Source organism: Rhincodon typus, chromosome 22 (assembly GCF_021869965.1).
Source record: "Rhincodon typus isolate 14 chromosome 22, sRhiTyp1.1, whole genome shotgun sequence".
Lineage (NCBI taxonomy): Eukaryota > Metazoa > Chordata > Chondrichthyes > Orectolobiformes > Rhincodontidae > Rhincodon > Rhincodon typus.
The window spans coordinates 30493738-30520012 of NC_063353.1; the positions used below are offsets into that span (position 1 = coordinate 30493738).

Sequence of the window (26275 nt, forward strand, 5' to 3'; positions counted from 1 at the left end):
TATTGCTTCATGATTAAAGAAATATATTTTCTATTGATACAACAACTTCAGTTCTGATAAAATGTAATCCTTTTACATACTGTGACAATGTTCATTCTATTTCCATGTTTATCAACTATCGTGTTTAAATTTATAGCAACTTCCTTCAATTTTAAAATTACTGATCATCTTGAAATTTTGGCTCAATATACCATCACTGTGTTACATACTTTAACATATTATATTCTGAATTCTTTGAGGTATCGCCCATTATCAAGCTCCAAACTTCCAACAGACTTTGCCACCATACACTTCAGGTCACTCCAGCTATATAGTTGTTATTGAACCTATCACCTGGCCGAGGTATCCAGGTTCAGTTTCCAACTGCTCCAGATGTGTGTAATGTCTTCTTCAAACAGGTTGATTAGAAAATATCTCGCCTGAGAAATTACTACAGTGATATTCAATGGCCAACATGACTGACTTCAAACAACCACAATCATTTTGCTTTGTGCCAGTAAAGGAGCACAATCAATGCGAGGGGAGACTTTGTCTGAGTGAGATAAGGGCTAGGTGAGTATAGCTGAGAAGTAAACTCTCTAGAGCTATGGGTGATTTGGAGAGGACAAAAGGAGCAGATTGAATTCCTATTTGTAGTAGAGTGACATGGTTTGACACGAGTGCAGGGAAACAGGCTGATTGACAAGTAGGATCAGCGAATATTTCTAATCTTTACAGTTAAAGCAAGGTCTTCAGTTTGTGTTTAGGTCTCTAGTCTTTTTTTTGATTTTCTTTTCTTAATAATAGCTTGTTAAGTATAAGATTGATACTGGTGTTAAGTTTCATGAGAAAAAAATACAATAAAATGTAAAGAGCAGAGAACCTAGAGTAATTAATTAAAAAATACACAGTAAAAGGCAGGACAGGTGATGTGTTACTGCTGCTGCATCTTAGGGCTGCTGATACTAAGGTGTTGCAGGGCGAACACATCTGTAGCAAGTGTTTGCAGCTCGAGGAACTTTGGCACTGAGGAGTTGGAGTTCAAACTGATGACAGTGTACCATATCAGCGTGAGGGAAAATTACTTGGTCACTTTGAGACAATCATATCCCTCCGTCTAAGTAACTAAAATATGGTCTGTAATCAGGGACAGGTGGATATGGGGACTCAGAGGGTTGTATTTAAGGGCCTTTAGCCTCTGCAACTGTCCAATAGCTACAAGGTTCTTGCAAGCTGTGTGGATAAGACTGGAGATTGCAGGGAGGAGGAGCAAACTGACTATGGCACCTCAATACAAGGTGCCATTAGGAATGTAGCTATAAGGAACAGCATAACCAGAGGGAAATGCTGTTCTCTGCACCAGTGAGTGCAAGTCCAGAAGACAGTGTTGCCTGCAGGATTAAGGATATCTTCTCAGAGCAGGAAAGGAACTTGGAAAGGGAGAGGAGAAATCTATTATCACTATCCACGTTGGTACTAATGATGTTGATAGAACCAGAAAGGTGTTTCTGGTAAGGAAGTTTGAACAGTTAAGACAAACTAAAAAGTAAAACCTCCAAAGTAACAGTCTCTGGATTCATTCCTGAGCCAGGAGAAAACTGGTATAAAGGTAAATTACTGAGATTACTAGTTTTCTTTTGCTCTTCTAATTTTTGGTTCTGAACAGCAGCTTTTTTTTAAAAAAACGAGAAGGGAACAAAAGACAGAAGTCTGCTGTTGGGAAATGGCCTGGAAAGATGATGCAGGTTAATTGCTGCTCTAAGAACAACATAAATGAACCAGATGCTCAGGGACTGGCAGCTGGTTAGATGTTGAAATGGTCAAACAAGGGAGGACCAGTGCTGGTCAGCCAACCACAGAGAATGTTGGAAAAAAAAGACAAAAAGTGAACTGGCTCTGACTGTGTTTTGGGCAGGAGGCAGTTTTGTTTTGGAAGCTTCCAGACTGGGGCAATCTGACCCCACCACCAAAGACATTTTTCCCTCCCCACCCTTATCTGCTTTCCGGAGGGACCACTCTCTCGGTGACTCCCTTGTCCGCTCCACACTCCCCTCCAGCCCTACCACACCTGGTACTTTTCCCTGCAACCGCAGGAAGTGCTACACCTGCCCCTACACCCCACCCCTCATCCCCATCCCAGGCCCCGAGAAGACCTTACACATCAAGCAGATGTTCACCTGCACATCTGCTAATGTGGTATATTGTATCCGCTGTTCCAGATGTGGCCTCCTCTACATCGGGGAAACCAAGCGGAGGCTTGGGGACCATTTTGTGGAACACCTATGTTCGGTTCGCAAGAAACTGCACCTCCCAGTCGCGAACCATTTCAACTCCCCCTCCCACTCCTTAGATGACATGTCCATCCTGGGCCTCCTGCAGTGCCACAACAATGTCACCTGAAGGTTGCAGAACAGCACGTCATATTTCGCTTGGGAACCCTGCAGCCCAATGGTATCAATGTAGACTTCACAAGCTTCAAAATCTCCCCTCCCACTACCGCATCCCAAAACCAGCCCAGCTCGTCCCTGCCTCCCTAACTTGTCCTTCCTCCCACCTATCCCCTCCTCCCACCTCAAGCCCCAAACCCATCTCCTACCTACTAGCCTCATCCTGCTCCTTTGATCTGTCCGTCCTCCCTGGACTGACCTAAGTCCCCACCTACACTCACCTTTACTGGCTCCACCCCCGCCTCTTTGACCTGTCTGTCTCCTCTCCACCTATCTTCTCCTGTATCCATCTTCTATCCGCCTCCCCCTCTCTCCCTATTTATTTCAGAATCCCCTTCCCCTCCCCCATTTCTGAAGAAGGGTCTAGGCCCGAAACATCAGCTTTCCTGCTCCTCTGATGCTGCTTGGCCTGCTGTGTTCATCCAGCTCTACACCTTCTTATCTCAGACTGGGGCTGTTGTTTGGTTTTAGCTCTCTCAAGTTATTTTGCAGTTACTAATTTCTTGGACGTTCTAAGAAATGAGTCCCAGTCAGTAAGAAATAAATAAGTCTCCAGAAGTCTGTGGAAGCTGTTTGCTTTGACTGGTGACTTTGGAATCTAAACAAAATATATAGTCTAAAAAACTCATCATCCAAGAATTTCATTAAGGCCTGGTACTCATTGTTGAAATAGTTAATCAAACTGGCAAATTACAGCTCTTTCATTTTCTTTTAATTTATACCTAAACTGTGTCTGTCTGTCAGTCAGTATTGTAAGTAGGGTTTTACGATTAAAGAAGATTGGGCTCAGATCATAGATACTAAAGTTTCATCCTTAATAACAAATTGTTAATTTTTGTTCATGTTGTAAAATTGTTGCCCAAGATCTGTTATTTGTCAAATCTGGTTAGGAACAACTGAGCAATTTTGAGGGTCACTGAACGTTTTAATTTCACTGTGTTGTGAATCCTGGGACAGTAAGGCTGATTTGGCTCGCTATCCATGTGTCATAACATAATAAAGTGAAGAAGTTAACCGTATGGCTCAAAGATTAGTGTGGATGGGATTGGTTTCAGTTCATGGGTCACTGAAGCCAATTCTGGGGAGGAAAGGGGCCATTCCAGTGGGACGAGCTTCACTGAAAATGTTCTGGGAGCAGTGTCGTGACAAAAGCTATAGAGACGGCTTTAAACTAATTAATGGAATGGGTGCTGGTTTGCAAGAGGGGAAAGTTTAGGCTTACAAATCAAAAAGAAATGGCGGCATGAGAGGGCAGCTATTTGGTTAATGACACCCAGAGTGGGATGGGAAAGGACAGAGATAACAAGACATAAAAATACAGCAGCAAAATAATATTAAAGGGGAAAAATGGGGAAAAGCCAAAATTAACGGTTCTTTGCTTGACTATACATAATATTCAGTACAAAATAAATTAATTCATGGCACAAATACAGCTTAAATGACATGATCTTATAGCCACTACAGGGAGATGATTAAAAGGTGACCAAAGTTCGTAACTAAATATTCAAGGGTATGTAACTTTCTGGAAGAACAGGCAAGAAGGAAAAGGCAGTGGGTAGCTTTGTTAGTACAGAATGGAATAAGTAGATAGCACAAAATGATCTTGGATCCAAAGATGGAGGGAAGAAATAACAAGGGGAAGGAGACGCTGTTGAGTGTAGTCTAAAAGGTCCTCTAACAGTAGCTATACTCTGGGACAGATGATAATCAGCAGATAATAACAACATGTTAAAAAAACATGTTATAGGGAGAAGGCAGGAAAGTAGAGTTGAGGATTATCAGCCATGGTCTTACTTGGTAGGCCAAGTGGCCTATTTCTGCTCCTACGTCTTATGCATGATTCTAAACAGTGGAAAGTTTTCCCCAAATCCCTTTGACTCCAGTTTTGCGAATGCCCTTTGATGCTGTAGGCAGTCAAAAGCTGCTTTGATTTAAAGAGCAATCATTGCCATCACCTCTGAAGTTCAGCATTTATGTCCAAGATTGTAGTGAGGTCAGAAGCCAAGTGGTCCTGGCAGGACACAATCTGAGCATCAGTCAGGTTATCGCTGAGTAAGTGACACTTGACAGACTGTCAACAACATCTTCCATCACTTTCTCATTAAAAATAGAATGCTGCTTCATAAAGTCTTACCTTATGAATTTCTCCTTTTATGTTGCCTAAAAAGCCAATTGTGTGGTCATTCTCCACGGTCACAGCTATTGCTGATAAATTGGTATCATAATGTTGCAGAGGTGTAGCAGCAATACCTTCTCTACTTGCAATGGGATATGGAAGGTGTTCACCACTGCAAGGATATGCCTTTGCTTGTCCCTGGGATAGCAGAAAATCAATTTTCATAAATCAATAAGATTAATAAAAAATTCAGGTCAGTACCAACAATTATGAACAATGCGAGGGATACGAGGGATAACTCCCACGCTTTTCTTCGAAAATGTGCCATAGGATCTTTTATATCTGCCAACAGGCTTGAGCCTCAATTTAACATCTTATCTGAAAAACATCAGTTCCAACCACCATGCAGCAGTCCACTGCAGTACTGCACCTGAATGTCAGCATTGATTTTTATTCTCTCATCCTGGAGTGTGATTAAACCCCAATCTTATGACTCGGGGTGAAGGTGGGGGGTGGGGGGAGGGGGGCAAGAATGTTACAAATTGAATCACAGCTGACACTCATTATGAATGTGATGTGTGACAGTGGATATATTACTTCTGCACTCCCCCATTATTTGCTGCTGGACAGATGGTTTTTTTATCCAAGCCACAGCATGCTTGAAAAATCAGACTGGATCAATGACTGTTGAATAAGCCTGGGTAATCTAGTAGAGTAGAATTTGAAGCATATCCCAATACACCTGTGCAATGTCCCAGTCAGAATGCTTCTTAAACCATGTGTCTAAATTTGGTCAAAGAAGTCAGTCAAGCTCTAAGGTGTAGAGAAAAGTAAAAATACTAATGTAAACAGGACAAGACTTTGTGTACTAGACTCCACAGGCTTGTATACTATTTTGTGAGTCTTCTGTCAGTCATTCATTTCAAACCCCATTTCTCCAAAACCCTTAAGTTCATTTGCCCAAATAATCAGCTACCTACTTTATGAATACATCAACTGCTTCCACATCAATTTCTTTCAAAAATGTCACAATTAAGAATCTTCAAAACCTTTTTATTCTGACATTTTATCTAGATTTGTATTCAAATCTACTGGAGTGGGGGGAGGTAAGTGAGGAGATAGGTGTAGGAAGACAGGGTGGCTTTCAGATCTTTTGAGGATTCTAATCATTTCAATGATTAGAAAATGAAAATCACTGTTCTATGTAGAGAATAATTTCTAGAAGGATTGACTGCTGCCAGAAGAATATTAATTTCTGGAAGATTTTTCTCTCATCTATTTGCATAGGATTATACTGTCTTCATAAGGCAATGACCTTCTTAGAAGATGTAGTTCCCAGAAATTTGGATAAAGAAATAAGTGGGGCCAAGAAAAATGTTCTCCAACTCCACAGACATAATAGATCATGAATTTTTCCCTCCAAATTGCATTCCCTTATTTTGAGATTTCTGCACCAATAGGAACAACGGTTTTTTATTTATATTTCCAATTCCCATCATTCTTACAATCATCTCAGTGAGAATATCCCTTAACTACATCAACCACAGGTTATATAAACCATGTTTTTCCAATCACTCCTAATAGGCCAAAGTCTTCCTATCATCAGGGTGAATCATTGCTGGGTTCTGAAGCCCATTATAACTTCAATGTTTCGTTATCTAAATTATTATTTAAATGTGTGATATTAATTTTGTGCTTCCAAACTGTACTGTACTGATAGTTTGTAATGCCTCATAGGATCTTTAAGATGCCAAACTATTGGAGCAGACAAAAAATAGCATCTATTAGACACTGATCAGATTTTGAACTGCGAGTTAGTTTTTAAATATTCAGTGGGGTCTCCACATCTCTGTTTCTATTCCACTAGAGCCTCCCTCATCATAATTCTTACACCCAAGGTGTACTGCCTTACAGTTTGCTTCCTCAATCTATCTGCTTCTTTTTGCTTATGACCTACAGCTAATTGTTTCCCCACTGTGGACATTTCCTGGACTGCTCAAAGTCAGAAATATATTGACCTAAGTCATTGGAAAAATTCATACCTCATATGGCAAAAGGAAGTGAATAACAGGGGTCGATAACAATGTTTTAAATTAACAGGTCAAACGCTCACAAGTCCTTGGGTCAAAAACTTGGACCAGATGCCAGGATATGCCTCATACAAAACATGATAAACATGTGAAATGAACTTCTCAGTAACAATGTGAAGCAATGATGTGGAGGTGACAGTGTTGGACTGGGGTAGACAAGGTCAAAAATCGTACGACACCAGGTTATAGTCCAACAAGTTTATTTGAAAACACAAGCTTTTTTAGCTCTGCTCCTTCCTCAGGTGTAGTGTAGAAGAGGAGGTATACCAACCCAGAACTTATAAGCAGAAAGGTAACAAATGGCTCACTGACCGCCTCCTGTTGAATCTTTAATCAGTTGGAAAGGAGACGCAGGTTTCTATTGATTAAAATGCAAATCCCAGAACTTCTCTCAAGTCATTGCCCTGAGATAATTAAAGGTTTTAATAGGTGACAACAGGTGACATCTCAGGTCAGACAATGCATTTTAGGTGTGAGGCCTTGTTTAGAATCTGTCTGTGTTTTAAACTGGAGTCAGGCATTTTTTTTGAACAAAATAGAATGTATCTGTGAATACGCAGACATCTTTGATGAAATGATTCACCTCACAGATTTATATATATGTGCATACATGCATGCCAGCGCAAGAGCAGGAGTGCGTGAAAGCGAGAGCGCCCAAGTGTAAGCGTGCATGTGTGTGCACGAGTGTGTGTGTGTGTGCATGAGTGTGTGTGTGTGCACGAGTGTGTGTGTGTGTGCATGAGTGTGTGAGTGTGAGTGTCAGTGTGAGAGTATACAGTGTGGTGGGGGCACCTGTAGCACGACATGAATGAAAGGTCACGTTTGAGGCTGGCGTCAGCCTCTGCACAGCGATTTTGTGTTGTTGCGTATCTTGAAATCCGCTTTGGAGGACACTTACCAGAAAATCGGAGGCTGAATGCCCTTGACTGCTGAAGTGTTCCCCCACTGGGAGGGAACACCCCTGTCTGGCAATTGTTGCATGATGTCCATTCACCTGTTGTCTCAGCGTCTACATGGTCTTGCCAATGTACCATACCTCGGGGCATCCTTGCCTGCAGCATATGAGATAGAAAACACTTGCCGAGTCACATGAGTATCTGCCATGTGTGTGGTGTGTGGTGGGTGGTGTACCCACATGTGACGTTAGTGTCCGTGTCAAAGCTCTGACATCTTGCAGAGATTGCCATGGCAGGGTTGTGTGGTGTTGTAGTCGATGTTGTCCTGAAGGCTGGGCAGTTTGCTGCGAACAATGATCTGTTTAAGGTTTGGTGGTCATTTGAAGGCAAGGACTGGAGGCGTAGGTGGTGAGGTGCTCATTGTCATTAATAATGTGTTGAAGGCTGTGAAAAACACGGCATCAATTTTCCACTTCAGGTAAGTACTGGACGACGAAGGATACCGTATCGGTCGTATCCTGTGTCTGTCTTCTGAACAGGTCATTTTGGTTTTTCGCTGTGGAACGTCAGAACTGGCAATCAATGAGTTGAGCATCGTATCCCGTTCTCATGAGGGATTTGCATTTTCAGGGCATTGCATTTTAATCAATAGAAACCGGTGTCTCCTTTCTAACTGATTACAGATTCAACAGAAGGTGGTCAGCAAGCCATTGTTACCTTTCTGCTTATAAATTCCGTGTCGGTATACCTCCTCTTCTACACTACACCTGAGGAAGGAGCAGAGTTGCGAAAGCTTGGCTTTTCAAACAACCCTGTTGGACTATAACCTGGTGTCGTGTGATTTTTGACAATGTGAAGCAAAACTCTGGAATAATTTCAGAAACTGGGTTGGATGCTCCAGTTGGCTAGCAGGATGTAACTAACAATTTGTTCAGAATAATGAGATAAAATAGCCCGAATGGACTTTCTCCCTTACACTGTCAAACAGAGTCATTTATAGCACCGGCAAAGTAGCCTCTTTCTGTCAAATCTATGTTGGTCATCCTCGGAGCAATCCAGTTAGTTCCTTTTCACCTGTCTGGCCCCTGTAGCCTTGTAGGTTTGTTTCCTTTAAAAGCCCATCCATCTTTTTTTGAAATCATGGATTGTTTCTGCTTCAACCTACTGCATTAGCAGAGTGTTTCTGGTCATTACTGTTCACTGTGCAAGATAATACTTCATCACATCCCCACACTGCATCTCGCATTCAAAACATTAGTACAAGTATTAGGGAATACAGATCTATCAACCAAATGAAAGAGTTTTAATTTGTCTACCACACCCTAACATATCATAATCTTGATTTATTTTATATCACCTCACAACCCTGTATCGTCTGAGAAGAACAAATACAAGCTTTCCCCTCATTATTCAACATGGAGCTGGAGGAACACAGCAGGCCAGGCAGCAACAGAGGAGCAGGAAAGTTGACATTTCGGGTTGGGACCCTTCTTCAGAAATGGGATTGGGGTAGGGGGGAAGGGAGCTCAGAAATAAATAGATTGGAGGGGTGGGGCTGGGGAAGGTAGGTGGGATGGTGATAGGTGAGTGCAGGTAGGGAGTGGTGGGGATTGGTCAGTGGGATGGGTGGGGTATGGGTGGGAGAGAAGATGGACAGGTTGTGTCAGGTCTAGGAGGCGGGGATGAGAGGGAGGGTTGGACATGGGATGAGGCCGGGGTGGGGTGGGGAGATTTTAAAACTGGTAAAATCCACATTTAGGTAATTGGGTTGTAGACTCCTGAGGCGAAATATTGGGTGCTGCTCCCCCAGTTTGCAGGTGGTGTCATTGTGACATTGGAGGAGGCCCAGGATGGACATGTCATCCAGGGAGTGGGAGTGGGAGGGGGAGTTAAAATGGTTTGCAACCGGAAGGTGTTGTCGATTGTCACAAACAGAGCGCAGGTGCTCTTGGTCTCTGAGCCTCCGCTACATTGGTGAGACCAAGCGGTTCCTCCAGCTCCATGTGTGTTATCTCTGACTCCAGCATCTGCAGTTCTTACTATCTCTGAGTGAGTTACTTTCCCCTCATTAGCATTCTCACAAAGCTTACCTCAGGTCTGTGATCTAATTCAACATAATAAGATAGATACATTAAAAAAAAACTGTTTTCTGCAAGCAAGTAATGTTTACCTCGTGTGGTATACAATACCACCTAAACTGTAGGATTGAACATAAAATCTTTTTTCCTATTCTCTAAAGTAAGGTAGAAAATCAATTCTCATAACCAAGTTCAGCTGTACAGATAAATAGTCTTCTTGGTATAATTCAGACATTCATTCACAGCAGATGCACTAAGATATTGTGAACACTGCCTTCCTCAAATCTATTTTGTGGAGTTGCAGTACACAACACAATCACAGGAATGATGCATGGCTAAGATAGGGAGGAGAGAAAGAAGAATAGAAAACCAGCACTAAATGATCCAACACAAGAGTTTGCTTCTATAAATAAATCAAAATAAAGGCTATGAGGACAAATAAGCTGGTTCCTTTTCCAAATATAAAACATTTTCTTCAAAATAATTCAAAACCCTTTCTACATAATTATCTCTTAACCCATTTATAATTTCTAATTCCAATGCATAAACCACGGCACAGTTTTTACATTTACACGAAAAATATTCCAGTTCACTTTTTCTACTTAGCCATATTCTTTCATAAGCAATGTCCTTATACCTTGTATCCTCATCACCATGAAGCTCCCACCTTCGTGACCTTGCCCCTTACCTGAGGAGTAGTGACCCTCAGGTTAAACCATCACCAGCCATCTCTCTCTAACGAGAGTGTAGCCCTATGGTCCTCTGGACTAGGATTTTACCTTTAAATTTTGCACATGCAAAAACGATGGGAGGGGAGGCAAGTGGTATTATCGCTGGACTACTATTCCAGAGATCCAGGTAATGTTCTGGGGACCTGGATTTGAATCCTGCCATGGCAGATGGTGGAATTTAAATCCAATAAAAATCTGGAATTATTCATCTAATGATGACTATGAATGCAAGGACAACTGTTGTGAAAATCCATCTGGTTCACTAACGTCCTTTATGGAAGGAAATTGCCATCCTTACCTGGTTTGGTCTCCATGTGACTCCAGACCCACAGCAATGTGGTTGACTTTCAACTGCCCTCTGGGCAATTAGGGATGGGCAATAAATGCTGGCCTTGCAGCGATGCCCTCATCCATAAATGAATTTTTAAAAGTGGACATATATTAAAGAATGCGATTCTTCAGAATGGAGACAATATGGGGAATTCAAACTGAAACATATATAAGGATTAAATGGCATCTCTCCAGAGGAAATTTGGAAGTATAGATTTTATCAGTGTCCTAATGCTTCAAAAGAACACATTCTAGTTTCCTATTCAGTTTTAATACTTGTTCTTCATTGCAGCCAAATACAGCACATTGGCAAAAAGTCGACTTTGCTATAATCTGCAAACCATGAATTTCCCATTAACAATCTGGCTCCAGACAGAATAGCTGATGCTTGAAGCATCCTGTATATGGAGCCCAAAACTGAATGCTCATCACTGGAATGCCTTTTTTTTGAAAAGCCTAGTGGAAGCACAAATATGTGGTCAAAAAAAAGTGCCAAAATATCTTCACATTAGACTCAAAAAGTGAAGTGCTCCTATTACAAATTGGGGCACTTGAGAGAGTCCCAAGTGTTTGAAGACTGCTAATTCAATTTCATTATACAGTTTATGAAATCATACTTAAAAACATACAAATAACATCCTTAGGACAGTAAGCATATCTACCTTATTCAAATCCTTAGGACAATTGTGCGAACCATCAGATTTGTATGGATTATAAATGATTTCATTTTTCTCTTTCATCTCTTTGCTACTATAGCAGATTTCTCTATATTCTTCAATCTTTTCATTTATCTGCTTCAAGGAGAACATGCAGAAAGCAGACTTATCGGATGAGGTTGTTTTTAGGTTACCTCTGTTAAACACAGCAAATAGTACTTTATCCTGTGAAGTTACAGTCCCATATAAACCTGATCTGTTCATATGCTGAGCAAGTTTTTCTCCAGGATGACTAATATAAGCAGCCTGCACGAGATTACAATCATCACATTTCAAGACCATTTCAATATAAGAAAAGTAAAAGACATCAGAAATGCAAATCCGTGATATGTAAGTTGTAGGTTCCTCTTGCGCTCCATCCGTTCGAGAAAAAAGGAAATAAACAAAGTTCCCATCTTCAAAAGAAAATTTAAAATCATGTCGATATTGTAGATGAGAATCTGGTTTCACAGCTGAAGAATCTTGAACAAGCTCAAAAAGGTGGCCCTGTTCATTTTCAGAGAGTGTTCTGGTGCTTACTATTGCATTTGCGTATGTTTCAAAACTTTTTCCAACAAACATCACTGGTTTGAGTTCATTTTTTGTGTTATTCATGAGAGTTATAAGGCCCACAGTTGATTGATTACTTGCAACGAAAGTAGCTTCTCCACCATTCACATTTTCATATTCGATTGCACTGATGTCATTCAGCTGCCTTAATGAGCAGATTCCCTTAAATATATTTCCACATATTACGAGTCTCTTCCTATCTTTGTCTATTAAAAGGAGTTTATTGTAATTCTGAGTTGGTACTGCATTTGAGCAGGTTGAAGTCTTTATTGGTGGGACACACTTCGGATGATCACGTTCTGGACCAGTTGCTGCTTTCTTTTCCTCTTGGAGGTCTGGTGTTAGTTGATAGAGGAAATTCACTGCCCCAACATACACTTGCTCAGTAGTATCATCAATGGCCAAATGTAGCAGGTTTGTGGCACTGGTAAATTCATCATATCCGTCAGCTCCAGGTTTAAAGCCTAAACAAAAGGCTGCGAGCGCACAGAACATCCAAGCCCAAGGTGACATTTCCAAAACCAAACTGCAAAAACACAAGGTTTTTAATATAAATGAATTGTTGAATGCATCAAATAAAAGAAAACATGATCATGGCCTTGCAAACATCTTATTTTGAGGTGCTATATAAAAATAAATATAGAAATCAAATATCTCAGCTCTTGGAGCCCACTCATTCCCAAATATTATCACCCTGAACTATTTATTTTAAATACTCTTGCCCCAAATGATTGCATGTAAAACATCAATGCACTTCCTATAAAGACATTTCCAACATTCTGACTTACTGATCTCCTTTTCTGCATTGCCTAATCAAACTGGCTTTGTTTCTGAGCACAATCTTCCAAACGAATCACAAATAGTCTACACAAGGTAAATGTAAATTACTTTAACTTACAACCAAATGACTCTGCAGTTTATTTTCTCTAATCTCTTCCCAATGACTTTAGCAATCTATTTTAAAGCCATTTGTTAATCTCTCATTTGCTTTGCTTTTTCCTTTTTTTTATTAGTCTTTTGATGCTCTTTTCATGAATTCTATAATCCTCTGAATCTTAGGCTTGCCACTTTTTTTGGCAGCTTTAATAAGCCTCATTCTCATCTGTAATACAATCTTAACCTCCTATTTATTCACAATTTCACCACTTATTTCTGCGGGTTTTTGTTGCTCAAATGAACATACATTTGTTGTAAATTATGAGTTGTTCAGATTTAAGATGCTAGACTTAATATTCTTTCATATTATGATCACTCTTACCCAGAGACACCTTTAATACAACATACTTAAACCCTTTCTCATTTCTTCATATTAGATTGAGATTATCCTGATCTCTATTTGGTTCTTCAAAATACTGATTTAGAAAACTAAAATAAGACAAAGAACTGTGGATGCCGGAAATATGAAACAACCAAAAACAGAAATTGCTGGAGAAACTCAGCAGTCTAGCAGGATCTGCAAAGGGAATACAGAACTTCTTCAGTTCTCAAGGAGGGTCACGGGACTCAAAATGTGAACCAGATCCTGCCAGACCTGTTAAATTTCCCTAGCAATTTCTGATTTGATTGATTTAGAGAACCACATTGTAGACTTCCATGAACTTGCCTTCAAACTTCTTGAAAATTGCTGCTCAGTCCATGTCAAAATTAATGTCCTTCATGATAATTAGATTAACCTTTTGTGCTTCTCCAATTTCTTGATTTGCATACTTAGCTATATGCTAATACTTTTAGGGGACCTTTAGACAACACCCACTAATGCTTTTTGCACTTTGGTTTTTTTAAGTTTAATTTATTACTTTTATTTCTTGACTTTCTGAGTTATATTTTTTCTCACTAATATCTGCATCCCATCTTTTATCAGGTTACCCCACCAACCATCATCACTAACACCACCTACTTTTTCTCATTTTACCTATTTCTTTCAAATGTTACATATCCTGGAATAGTTAGCTCCCAACTTCGGTCCATTTGCAAACATGTTTCTGTAACGGCTATTAGATTAAACCTATTAAGTTCCATCTGCAATGCTGCAAGCCAAATTCATAATATATCAAAAAGAAAGGAACGTAAGAGTGGGTTGGCTCCCAATTTTCCTGTTCTTATTGGAATGTCCAAAACACTGGCAGAATAAAACAGGAACAATGCAGAAAACTCTCATTTGCCTAATTATAACTAAAATTATACTGCTGTTTTAGCAATATACTGAGCCAACAGTTGACAGTGATCATTAGAATAAACAAATCCATTTGATATGTGAACAATGCCATATGGAGAAGGACAAACTTTTCTGTGAAGCGTGTTCCTCTTCCTACATTACCTAATTTCATATAATTCCAGGTCAATCACAAAAATTATTATTTTTCACGACAGTCAACACATATAATTTGAAAGCAGTCTGGGCTTGATATAGTATACAAGGGATATTAAAATTTAAAGAAAACTATTTTTTTCTACAAAATGAGAAAACTCAACAATTATTCAACTAATTTATACCTAACATTCAACTTTTCTTTAAACCAAGTAACTCCTAGTTGTGAAACCAGGGCTCAAAATTTTGCAGCTGGTGGCATCTCTGACACATGGCCTCATCTAGGTCACGAAAAGTGTCCACAACATGCCACAGATCTGCATTCCGCTTGGCTGAAACATTCCGCTATGCCTTAACCTTAAAAGTACAAACATTAAACTTGCAAATCACTGTATTTTAACCTTATTCTGACAATTATCTATGAACTGGAAATTAATAGTTTGACTAGAAAATGTGAAGGATGCTTAGTCTGTAATATTTTGTCTGGTTAATGTCAGAAAGAGGGGTTTGATTGCTGAACAGATGATTTAGGCTATCGTCTCCAGGTTCCTTCATTCAAGGTGTTAAGCAGAGTAGCCTGTGGTTGTTGTGTTCATCTCTTCCCTTTGTTTGAATTTCATACTTGAGTATTTGCCATTCTCAAAATTATTCACCCTGTAAAAGATCTTATTGCCAACTAGTAAACATTTCCCTCCTGGAAAGATTTTCCAATACAATTGCAATATTTTCCTCAATGAAACATGGCAATCCATAAACAGCTGAATTCTAGTTTTCAGGCTAGTTTGAGCTGACTGTTTAGTCAATCATAGGACAATCCAAAAGCAGGCACCATTATGACAAAATATAACAAAACCAGTACATAGGGAGTAGCCCAAAATTACTGACCTTATCTTACTTACACTTTTCAGTAAAGTGAAACCCTATTTATTACAATGTACACAATGAGAAGTATAATCGAATATTCAAACTACAAGTTTAAGTTGATTGGGTTAAAATTGTCAAGTTGAACTTTTTTTATGCAGAAAATGCTCCAAAGTGATGATATATTTTGCCGTTGCCAGTATAATGATCATACTGCAGCTGAAGGAGAAAGACTATGTGAGAAAAGCACATGCAAGCATATATTTCAAAATCAAGTTACATAAGCTGCAAACTTAACAGACTGAAATGAAGTTAATTTCCCTTCTCCTCCCCTCACTCCCGAAGAACTGCAGCCACTCAAAAGCACCTAAGCAGGTTACATTTAGATGCATCATAGCTGTCAGGCAAATTTTTCAACTGTTGGTCTGGGAAACCTGTCTTTATTTGTTCTGGAGGTGGGAGGTGTACAACAGGGAAGAGACAGGAGAATGAATCTAGAAAAAGCAGGCAGGAAGCACTAGAATCACAGAATCCCTACAGTGCAGATAAAGGCCATTCAGCCCATCAAGTCTGCACCACCCCTAACTACTGACCACTTAGAGATCTTTTCCTGCCTTGTTTCAATTTTCAGACAGCTGGAAGAAATTTATCAGCAAGATTTGGTGGGCTGGGGAGGTGGGGTCAGGAAAGCTCAGAGAGTTACTCTTCTCAAGCCCTGGGTGTGAAAATACATGGCTTCAACAATGGCCTCTTGTGGTCACGTTGTGTGCAGGACCTGCACAGCCATGAGTGCTCCATTCCCTCCAACCCAAGACCCCCATAATCACCTGGCCCTAGAATCCGGGAGCTGCATGCAGCCCCAGCCCTGTTCACTGCAGCTTTCACAACTGCTGGGGCTACGGACCCATCAGCTAATCTGATTTTCCAACAGCTCTCTGCAATAGGGCTTCGTCCCAAGGGAAGGGGAGAAATTCCACCTCCAGCCCATTAACATTCCTTGCAATGTTTAACGGCCAAGGGCAGCCAGTAATGGTAGAGATATATTCTCCAATGACTCTTTAGATGGCAGGACAGGAAACCTCACCATCTGAAGAACCCTGATCCATGATTCTGTGTCACCTCAGGGAAGTGCTACATTGTCGAATATGCCATATTTCTTCTGTGGAGGAAGGTGCTGTCTTCCTGCTCAAATAGATATACAAACACTTTATTCTACTAGTCTTCTCAACATCTCTCTCAACAACAGAAAAATAATTATGCACATTATTTACTGCTTCTGGGGCGTCACTTTATAAACTGACCTCCACATTTGCCTACTGAAGAATAGCAAATGCACCGCAAATGCAATTATTTACGAAGAGTTCTGGAACATTGAAGGTGTGATTTCAGTTCTAAATAAATGCAACCTCTTTTCTGAAAAATGTCATGTATTAGTAAATAATTGCAGCTCAAGTCAAAGGAATATAGGATGCCAGAAGACACAAACGTTTCTTGAAAACTTAGCTTTTTTTAATGGCATTTATTCTGGATTGTTTTTACTGACACAAAGCTAATCTGATACCATACTGGCTTGTATGACAACAGCTGTCAGATATCAAAAACTATTCCTTGCAAACAAGTCACTTCAAAATAACTCATCTTCATCACAACTTCATTTATAAAGAAAGTATTGCTGCAGGAAATTATTGGTACAACATTGCGTTTGTGTTTATAAACATGCATTACAGATATCATTCATCTTGAAAATTAGCAGTGGCATAACAAGAAAGTCAAAGCATTACAATGTACAAATGACGGAATGATACCAGCTGCTCTCTCTCTCTGTCTATTGTTTTTTTGTTACTTGTAATCTTCGAATCACATTGGTCTGACTTGTATCATAGCTGTTTCTCCACATTAACAGTTATACAGTCAGAGTTATACAGCATGGAAACAAATCCTTCGGTCCAACACATTCATGCCAAACAGATAAAGAAAGCTGATCTAGTCTAATTTGCCAGCATTTGGCCTATATCCCTCTAAACCCCTCCTGTTCACGTACCCATCCAGATACCTTTTAAATGCTGTAATTGTATCAGCCTCCACCATCTCCTCTGGTAGCTCATTCCATACATACCACCCTCTGTGTGATAAAGTTGCCCCTCAGGTCCCTTTTAAATCTTTTCCATCTCACCTTAAATCTGTGTCCTCTAGTTTTGGACTCCCCTAACCTGGGAAAAAGACCACGATTGTTCACCCCATGTCCCTCGTGATTTTATGAGCTTCTGTAAGGTCATTCCTCAGCCTCCAATGCTCCACAGAAATAAAAACCCCAGCCTATTCAGCCTCTCCCTACCACCTTCCACTCCTTTCAAATTTAACAAACATGATACGCAATAATACTGGATTGTATTGCTCACCACCCATTGTGGATCTTGGTTCAACACAGGTCAATATTTTTCTGCCACAACCCAACTCCCATTCCTACATCAAAATTTATACTGTAAGCATTGAGTGGAGGATGGTTATGAGAAATGGTAAACCTTCGACACTTTACACAACTAGACAGAGTTCACATAGGATGTCATGAAAACAACATTTCTGGGATGGAAAGAAGCAAGGCACATTGATTAAATTCATCCATTATAACAAAGCAATGGCATTAATGCCCACGACTATCAGTTGCCTGCACTAATTTCCGCATTAATATCCTGACTTAACTCATTAAAATTTATTTGCATTTCTTGGAATAGTTTGGCACTCCTTGTAAACAAGGGTTTTGTAATACCAATTCAAAGACTCTCATTTTCATCAGTTCATAATGATTTTGCCTTAAAGTTAAGCTCCCTTCATATTCTCTTGAACTAAGCCAAAGGAAGGCAAATAAAAAGTGTCTGACCTCTGTGTGAAAGTGATTTCCACATGGGAGAGAAGATAGCTTGGAGACTGTAATGACTCTGCAGTTCATGCCCCTGCCATTCATTATTCCGAATTTGTTAATGGTTTCTTTGTGATCCAAAGACCAGGAAAACGTACACCAGTTGTTCACAGTCTCTGGTCACAGAATTCTATATTTAGATGTCTGGCTGGATTAATATGCCTCCAACTGCTTCTTAATGGATACATCAACAGATAATGATTATTTCTAAATTACACAATAACGCTGAGCTGAAACATTGAAACTTCCCATGGCATCGCATCTATTACCATCAATGCATTTCTGAAAATAAACTTTCAGCCAGACTCTGGTAATCATAAAGACATTTCAGAGTATGGAGTGACTCCACCAAACTGCACTTTTGTGAATCTCCTGTGATTATTCTTACCACATATCCTCCAACCACGGTACCTCATCTCTTCAATGGTGAAGTCCTCTGGGGCATTTTGCCATTCAAAGCAAATGGGAGTCCTTGGTGGAAGGCTCTACACTTCATGATGCTTCATGGCAATGGAATGGTCCTGAAATGCCTCTCAGCCACTTCACAAATGTGCTCATCCAATTTTTTTTCCTCCATTTTTTCTTAGGACACAAGTGCTTTTGGCTAGCCCAGCGTTTGTAGTCCATCCACAATTATCCTTGAGAGGGTGAATTCTGCCAGAGATTACATCCATTCTTGCATTAACTAAAGGAGTGGCACCAAAACTTTTAGCTTCACTTCTCTCCCATACTCTTTCCTTTTATTTATCCATAATGCACTTTGCTGGTATCAGGGATAGAGTGAGGGTATCAAAGGATGTGTTAATTGATCTGACTATAGACATCTACAGATGAAAGACACAAACATTGGTCAACTAATTGCCCACATTCCAATCTGCAGCACTCAGCCAAGTGACAGGGACTAGTGCCACATGTTGTTCAGGGGTTTGTTTCATATCTCCAGGGCCATTTCATTCGAGATCCTTCTAAATGGCGAAGCCAAAGATGTAGCTGTTTCGCAGGAGTTGTAACAACCAGGAAGAAATGGGTAACGTGAAGGTCCTCTGATCTTAATGGAAGGAAGCCATTTAACTTCTTCTGATTGAGAAGCTGGCTGGTTGCTGCGCAAGAAGTCTGCAATGTCAGGAAGCAGAGATTAGAGGTGAGAAGAGATGAAAGGTGAGTGTCCTTGAAGGTAGCTTGTTATACAGTGGTGCCCATTGGTGTCATTGAGTGTGTCTGGATCACACCGTAACAAACGTCAGAGTACAGCTCCTCCGTCCATCCAAAAGTTGAACAATCTTGTTTTTTGATAATTCACAAAATAAGTCTGAACTTCTCTAACCACACCTTTTGCTGCTCCTTGGTCATGACACCCTCCAGCTAGTAATCTGTACTTTCCTGGTATCAGTGGAAGGAGCATATTTTCAAGGTGCAATCATACATATGCACTTGCGTAGCAATTGAAGAATATAGTAATTTTAATCAGGGGACGAGGGGATGGTGATTGCTAGGAGGCAGGCAGCTTGCTGAGCCAGAGACAAGCACTGCTCCTCCCTGCTCATAGAAGATAACAGAAGTAGCTTCCGTGTTGGACATGGTCTCTCTCTCTCTCTCTCTCGTCCCCCCACCCCAATCACACTCTCCTACCTCTCCTCCTTCAGCTGCCATGTTTCTTAAGACCTGGGCCATAGCACTTAAATCTGAAAGTCAGTAAAATTTTAAAAGAAGGAGAGAGGCATATCGTTTAAATGGAAGTTTTAATGAGGAATTTGCCTATAGGCAGCAGATTAGCTGCCTAATCCCCAAATGGAAGTGGAAATGGATAGGTTTGCAATTTTTTGGGATTTTAAACCAGCTACCTGTCCCTTTCGCCAAATGCTAAGGAGTTAAAATCTCCCATGTCTTTGTATTCTTGATATTTTTAAACTGTTCTGCACTGTGGAAAGCAGTATATTTTTACAGGTAAAATCCCCTTGAGGACACCATTAAGATTTGGCTGCTTGAAGCTTGCACATATGGAAACTTGATAGTAGTGACAGAATTTAATATAGGCCAATGAAAAGAAAAATTCCAGACATCAGCACTTTCAGATATGTTAGGGTTGAGTGTGGGCAATCCTTCGCCACACAGAAACTTGGCAATGAATACGCATTTGGAATTTGCAAAGCTGTTGCATCTACATGTTGGAGTTGTATCTTGCCTAAAACAACCAGCTCCATATGATACAGGAAGTTTAGAGGGGCCATTTCCTTCCTGGTTACAAAGTACAAATCTTGAGTTTCTTTGAAGGAGCTTAATGGAAGACCAGATGTTCAACTATGCTAAAAGAATAATTTTAAGGAGACTAAATCAATCACTTTTCTTTCAGCACTGGACTCAGTCTAAGTCCAAATGAATGGGTTGGCGATCTCTTTTTAAAGGGCTATACGTTAGGAGTTTGGGCACCTAATCTACATGTATATGACAATAACATTACATGCTGAAAATGGGAATTCATCAAAGTTTAGTAAAATATTTTAAGAAAATCAAGATGAAAAACAAAAGTGGCAAGATATCATCTCCATTACATCCTGAATGTTGCAAGGCCAACAAAATCTGTGACGAGCATGGTTGGCTCACTGACCCATTCCAGTACCATAGTCAGAGGTGGTTGGGTCCACCACACCCTCCCCTGAGTCATTCATAAATTATCCTGAACTCCCATCACAATATTTGTCAAGAAACAGCAACCCATCTAACACAAAGATAAAAAACTGTATTGGGAGGATGAAAACATTATTCAGACTTTGCAAAAAAAAAAAAAAAAAATTCCCCAAGAATGAATAATTATGAAACTTTTGTCATGGCTCTGATGTTCAACTGGAGGGTTGGGAGCGACTAATTGGGACAGGTAAAGCCAGTATAAATGATGAAAGGAAACACAATGTTAAAATACAACACAATAAAATAAGAATCATTGGACTGCAACAGGACAGAAGGCCATTCAGCCCACTGTATTGGTGCTGCCCTTTGTAGGGAGGAATTCACATATTGCCACTTCCTTGCCCTCTTTCCCCATATCCCTGCACATTCCTCCTCTTTAGATATTTAGAATATTAAGAAAATGTGGAAAAAATTCACAGCAAGAAAGGAAGTTACTCTGGGCATGGTGTCTGCACTAGCCAAATTCCATTTTCGAGCATTGATCTATATCTCTGAAATTTAATGGACTGCAGATACATATCCAAATATCATTTAAGTGAGTGAATGGTTTCTGCCTCTATTGCCCTTTTAGACAAAGAATTCAAAACTCCTTACTATCCTCTGGCTGAAAAATAGTTTCTTCGTCAAGAATAGGCCAGTTAGCTACTCAAGCTTGGTCCACCACCAATCAAGTTAGATCTGTAACTTAGCTCCAATTGATTTGGGTTTATTATTGTCACATGTACTGAGATACAGTGAAAAATATTGTTTCATGTGCTATCCAGGCAAATCATACCGTACAGAAGTACATCAGGGTAATAGAACAAAAAGCAGAATATAGTGTTACAGCTACAGAGAAGGTGCAGAATAAGATCAACTTTAATATATGAGAGGTGTGTTCAAAGTCTGATAACAGTGGGGAAGAAGCTGTTCTTGAATCTGTTGGTATGTATTTTCAAACTTCTGTGGAAGACAGTATAACTGAGGTGGGAGGGGTCTTTGATCATGTTGGTTGCTTTCCTTTGGCAGCAGGAAGTAAAAGCAGAGTCAATGGATGGGAGGCTGGTTTGTGTGATGGTCTGGGCTGTGTTCACAACTGTCTGTAATTGCTTGATGTCTTGGACAAACGAGGAGAGAGGTGGTGTTCACCACTTTTAGATCTGTGACTTTTCCTAAAAACTGCGAAATGTAGAACCACAATAGGTATTGAGCAAATTAAAAGATGTTAAATGGGAAGAACAACAAGAAAGATTAGTCTGAGAAACAGTAGCTGTATCTGGAGGAGGTATAAACATCAGGATGCTGAATAGCTGCCATCTGAAAGCAAAGGAAATAAGAGAGAAATAAGAAAACAAAGAAAATGAGCTAGCCAAGAACCATGAAACAAAATGGGGCAGATGTTATAGTCTAAAGTTGTTGAACTCAGTATCAGGGCTAGAAGGATGAAAAGTGCTAAGTTGAAAGATGAGGTAGTTCTTCCGGAGTTTGAGCCGAGCCTCACTAACACATTTCAGGAGTGAGAGCAAATGGAGGATAAAAATGATAGGCAACTGCAAGTTTAGGTTCATGCTTGCAGACTTAATGGCAGTGTTCTACAAATCATTTTGTAGTTGATTCCCCCAAAAGGAGGTTGGTTAATTTAGCTGCTTGGAAGACTGGTTTGCAATACAGAGTGAGGCCATTAGCACTGATTCAATTCATATACTGGCTGAGGTCACCATGAAGGCCCTGCCTTCTTAACCTTAACCGTTGCCTGTGGTAACCATCAGGTTAAGGTCACCACCAATTCTCTCTCGAATTATAGAATACCCTATGGTCCTCTAGGAAAACTGTGCAAAGTACCATATTCCCAATGTAGATGACACCAATAATCTCAATTTCAACATTTTCAATTGACTCCCAGCAGCAACCATTTTTAGGGGAGAATGTTCCAAATTTTCCTGGTGCTCTGTGAGAGGAAGCACTTTCTGACATCACCCCAAATAGTGAGCTATAATTTTAGCATTATACTTGAGCTCCCTACTTCCAGATGCAGCAACCAAAGACCCCACAACCCAGAGGTAATAAATGAATGCCAATTAACATAGAAATTTTTAAATCGTGTTTAATCTTAATTATACCACCACTTCATCTTCTACACTGAAGGGAATGCAAATTTGTTCCATGCAAACCTTCTTTGTAACAACCCTTTTCGCCCAAGTATCCTTCTGGTGAACATGCTCTGCAGTTACTTCCAGGCCTATCAAAGCATCCAGCAATGCAGTGCCAGAACTTGGCAGTACTTTATAGCTTTGTCCAGCCACTTTACTATGAAGATTAGCATCTCATTCCCCTTTTTAATTATTTTATTTTTATCTATTAATTTTTAATGACACTCTCCACTCGTCTGCATAGAAAGAGGGCTGTCATGTTTTGCAAACTCATTTCATCCTTAGAGAAGGATGGGCAGTAGCAAGACTTTATAGGCTTTATATTTTACTGCTTTGTACAAAACACTGAACTGTTAAGAATGATTACATTTTGGAAATGTGGTCAACTCATTGCTTCCTTACCATGGGAAAGTAGAATCATAGATACCCTATAGTGTGGAAAGAGGCCATTCGGCCTATTGAGTCTGCACTAACCCTCCGAAGAGCAACCCATCCAGACCCAGCCCTCTACCCTATCCCTGTAACCCTACATTTACTCTGGCTAATCCACCCAACCTGCTCATCACTGGGCACTATGGGAAATTTAGCATGGGCAATCCAACTAACCTACACATCTTTGGAATGTGGGAAGAAACCAGAGCAGCCAGTGGAAACCAACACAAGCATGGAGAGAATGTGCAGGCTCCACATAGACAGTTGCCCAAGGCTGGAATCAAACCCTGGTCGCTGGTTCTGTGAGACAGCAGTGCTAAGCACTGAGCCACCACGCTGCCCATAATTGGTATCTTTGCAAATTCAGGGCTTATAAAACAACAGCTTCATTTGACATTTGTCAAGGATGACAGTTTGCAAGGATCTGGGGCCATACTACTTGAAAAGTGGTCCACCTGCCTAAAAATGTTCCTTTTTTTGGTTTAGAAAAACACATGGCCACTCAGGTCCACAGCTTCCTCATAACGGAGCTGATCTAGTGAGTTTCATACTTGCGAAACAGATAACAAGCAAAAGTACAAACTGATTCAAGCTTGGATTTGAGACAGACAGAGGTAAGACAGTACTTCAAATCAACTAGCTACCTGGAATTCGAAGATGAAGGAGAGATTACTTTTGATTTTATCCTGTTACTGATGTAGTTTTGTGCCAGGTAGTCCTTGTACTTTTCATCGTACTCAGCCATTCAAATCAGACTATAACACATTATGCGGTCAGATAACAATTCTCAGATTTTAGTTGACATTTAAGACACGAAGTAATGCAGTTCTCAAAGATTTTTTTAATATTAAAAGGATCGCTCACTGCTTCTTGGGTAGGCCATAATGATTCAAAATTGGACAACAATATAGCTGCCAAAAAGCAAAAATACCACAAATGCTTAACATATAATCAGAAACAGGAGACACCAATCCCTTAACAACTGTGGCATGAACTGTTGACATTAAAAGCTTGTACACTTACTCAAAACTGAAAAATAACAAGGATAACCAGATTAATAAAATCACAAAAGGTGAATGAGGAGACAAGAAAACATAAAGGAGGCTGGATGGATTGACTTTGGGATGATGTATCAAATCATCTCAGCCAATAATAGAAAGATACATTAAATAAATGAAAGGCATCAAACGAACCACAATGGCATCACGAGGTTTAAGGAAAATACACAAAAGTAAAATCAGCAGAGGAAAGAGAACAAAGGAATCAAGTTGACATTTAAAGTTTGGAATGCAGCCTAGATAACTATTATTAGTTTTATAGTTTCAAGTCTGGATTAAAAGCTTCAGAAAGACTTAAATAACAATACAGGGAAGAATATAATGAAACAAGGAACTTGTTGTAAAATTCATTTTATACTGGAGAGCCAGTTTTGATTACAATTGTGTACTTTAGAGATTGCCTTGCAGATTGTAGCACCATATATCTGTTTATTGTACTACCCTGTACCTGTCTACTATAAGGAATTCTATCATCAGAAAATGGGTATATGTAGTGGATATATTTGTTCAGGCAAAACTCTCCTGCTCCTTCAACATTTTCAGTACATCTGTCTTCACTTAGAAACTTTCACAACCTTTTTATTGTGTGGTGAAGGCAGGGGGTGGGGTGGTGAGGGAGAGGAAGTGCAGAGGAATAAATATTAGGGAAATCTGACTTCAAATAATACTGCCAGAACCAAGAAATTTACTTATGTCTTCTGGCAATCTCTCAGCACATTTCATCCATTCCAACAATCCTTACGGTAATGTGGGGGTTGCAAAATTTTGAAGTCCACATTCATTTACTGAGATTTAATACTGATATCCACATTAGTTTATTTCCAAGTTGCATTTTGAGAGACAGAATCATTTTGTAACTTTAAAAATACTCAGCAGAATAAAATTAAAACACTATCTGAATATCTTTAAGTGATGTTTTCTCTTTTGGTTTTCTGTGTTCTTTAACTTTATATTCATGCCATTCAAGATTTCAGTAATTTAAAGGAGTGGTTTCAAAAGTTGCTAGCAACCCTTTGCCAGTAAAGTGTCCACAGAGCATTACATCACATCACAGCCTGACCTCTGACATGTGTGAGACATTTGATTAATAGGATTTTTATCACAACCATATTCCAAGTATACCACAGTCTGCCTTGAATCAGACCTGTGAAAAAAATATAGCAGAAACCCCAGGTCTAGGGCAGCTACTTACCATTTTGCCTGTTCAAGATTTCAGCTCTCATGGAAAGTTGTGAGTGTATTTCTCTCATCAAATTACAAATACTTACTTTCTGATAAACAATGAAAAGGTTTGTGCCCTGTCTTTATGCTTGGCATGCTCATGCCAAATGCCGTTTGTGCTGTTTGAGGGATTCTCAAAAATGCTAGACTGTCATCAGGAATTCAGTGGAAAAGCCTGTGTCTGGAAAAACAATGCCAATTCCAAACGCATCCAAAAGAAAAATACCAAAGCCCTCGTCATTCTTAATCGTTATTTTAAAGGGGAATGTATAAAGCATGGCTGTGCGACATCAACAAGGGTAAGAAAAAGCAATTGGAAACAAACAGCATGTTTTGGAAGTACACGGTAGGTCAGTCGATATATGATGATATTTCAACTTATAGGATTTGGATCATTCTGCTTCTATGATCATAAAATCACAAAGAAATCATTCTTGCTGCTTTTCTCCCTTGTTCCCCACTGCTGACCTGTCATAGCAGCTCCTACCTTGGATTAGCGAACGAGCATGGAGCTTTAGGCATTCAATTCGGAGAAATAAGCTGCTGTGGGAGAAACCCATTGTCCTAAAAATCAAAGGCAGCACAAAACCTCAGCAGACTAGGTAAAGCCAAACTGATACACAGCACAAATTAATGTCTGTTCGAGGAGAATCAGGAAGCACAGCATAGTCAAAAAGGGTAGTAGAAACTGCTGATGCTGGAGAATCTGAGATAACAAGGTGTAGAGCTGGA

The 26275-nt window shown here is 39.9% G+C and overlaps 1 protein-coding gene across 1 annotated transcript in view; it reads right to left on the minus strand.

Moving 5' to 3' along the window:
• The window catches only part of LOC109913426 (plexin-B2), a 138034-nt gene that overhangs the window by 49015 nt on the left and 62744 nt on the right, over positions 1 to 26275 (minus strand). The window contains exons 2-3 of the mRNA XM_048609967.1: positions 11330 to 12458; positions 4561 to 4740 (exon numbers count right to left, since the gene is read on the minus strand). Coding sequence (XP_048465924.1) covers positions 4561 to 4740; positions 11330 to 12445 — 1296 coding nt within the window. The 5' untranslated portion in view covers positions 12446 to 12458. The remainder of the gene's footprint in view (positions 1 to 4560; positions 4741 to 11329; positions 12459 to 26275) is intronic.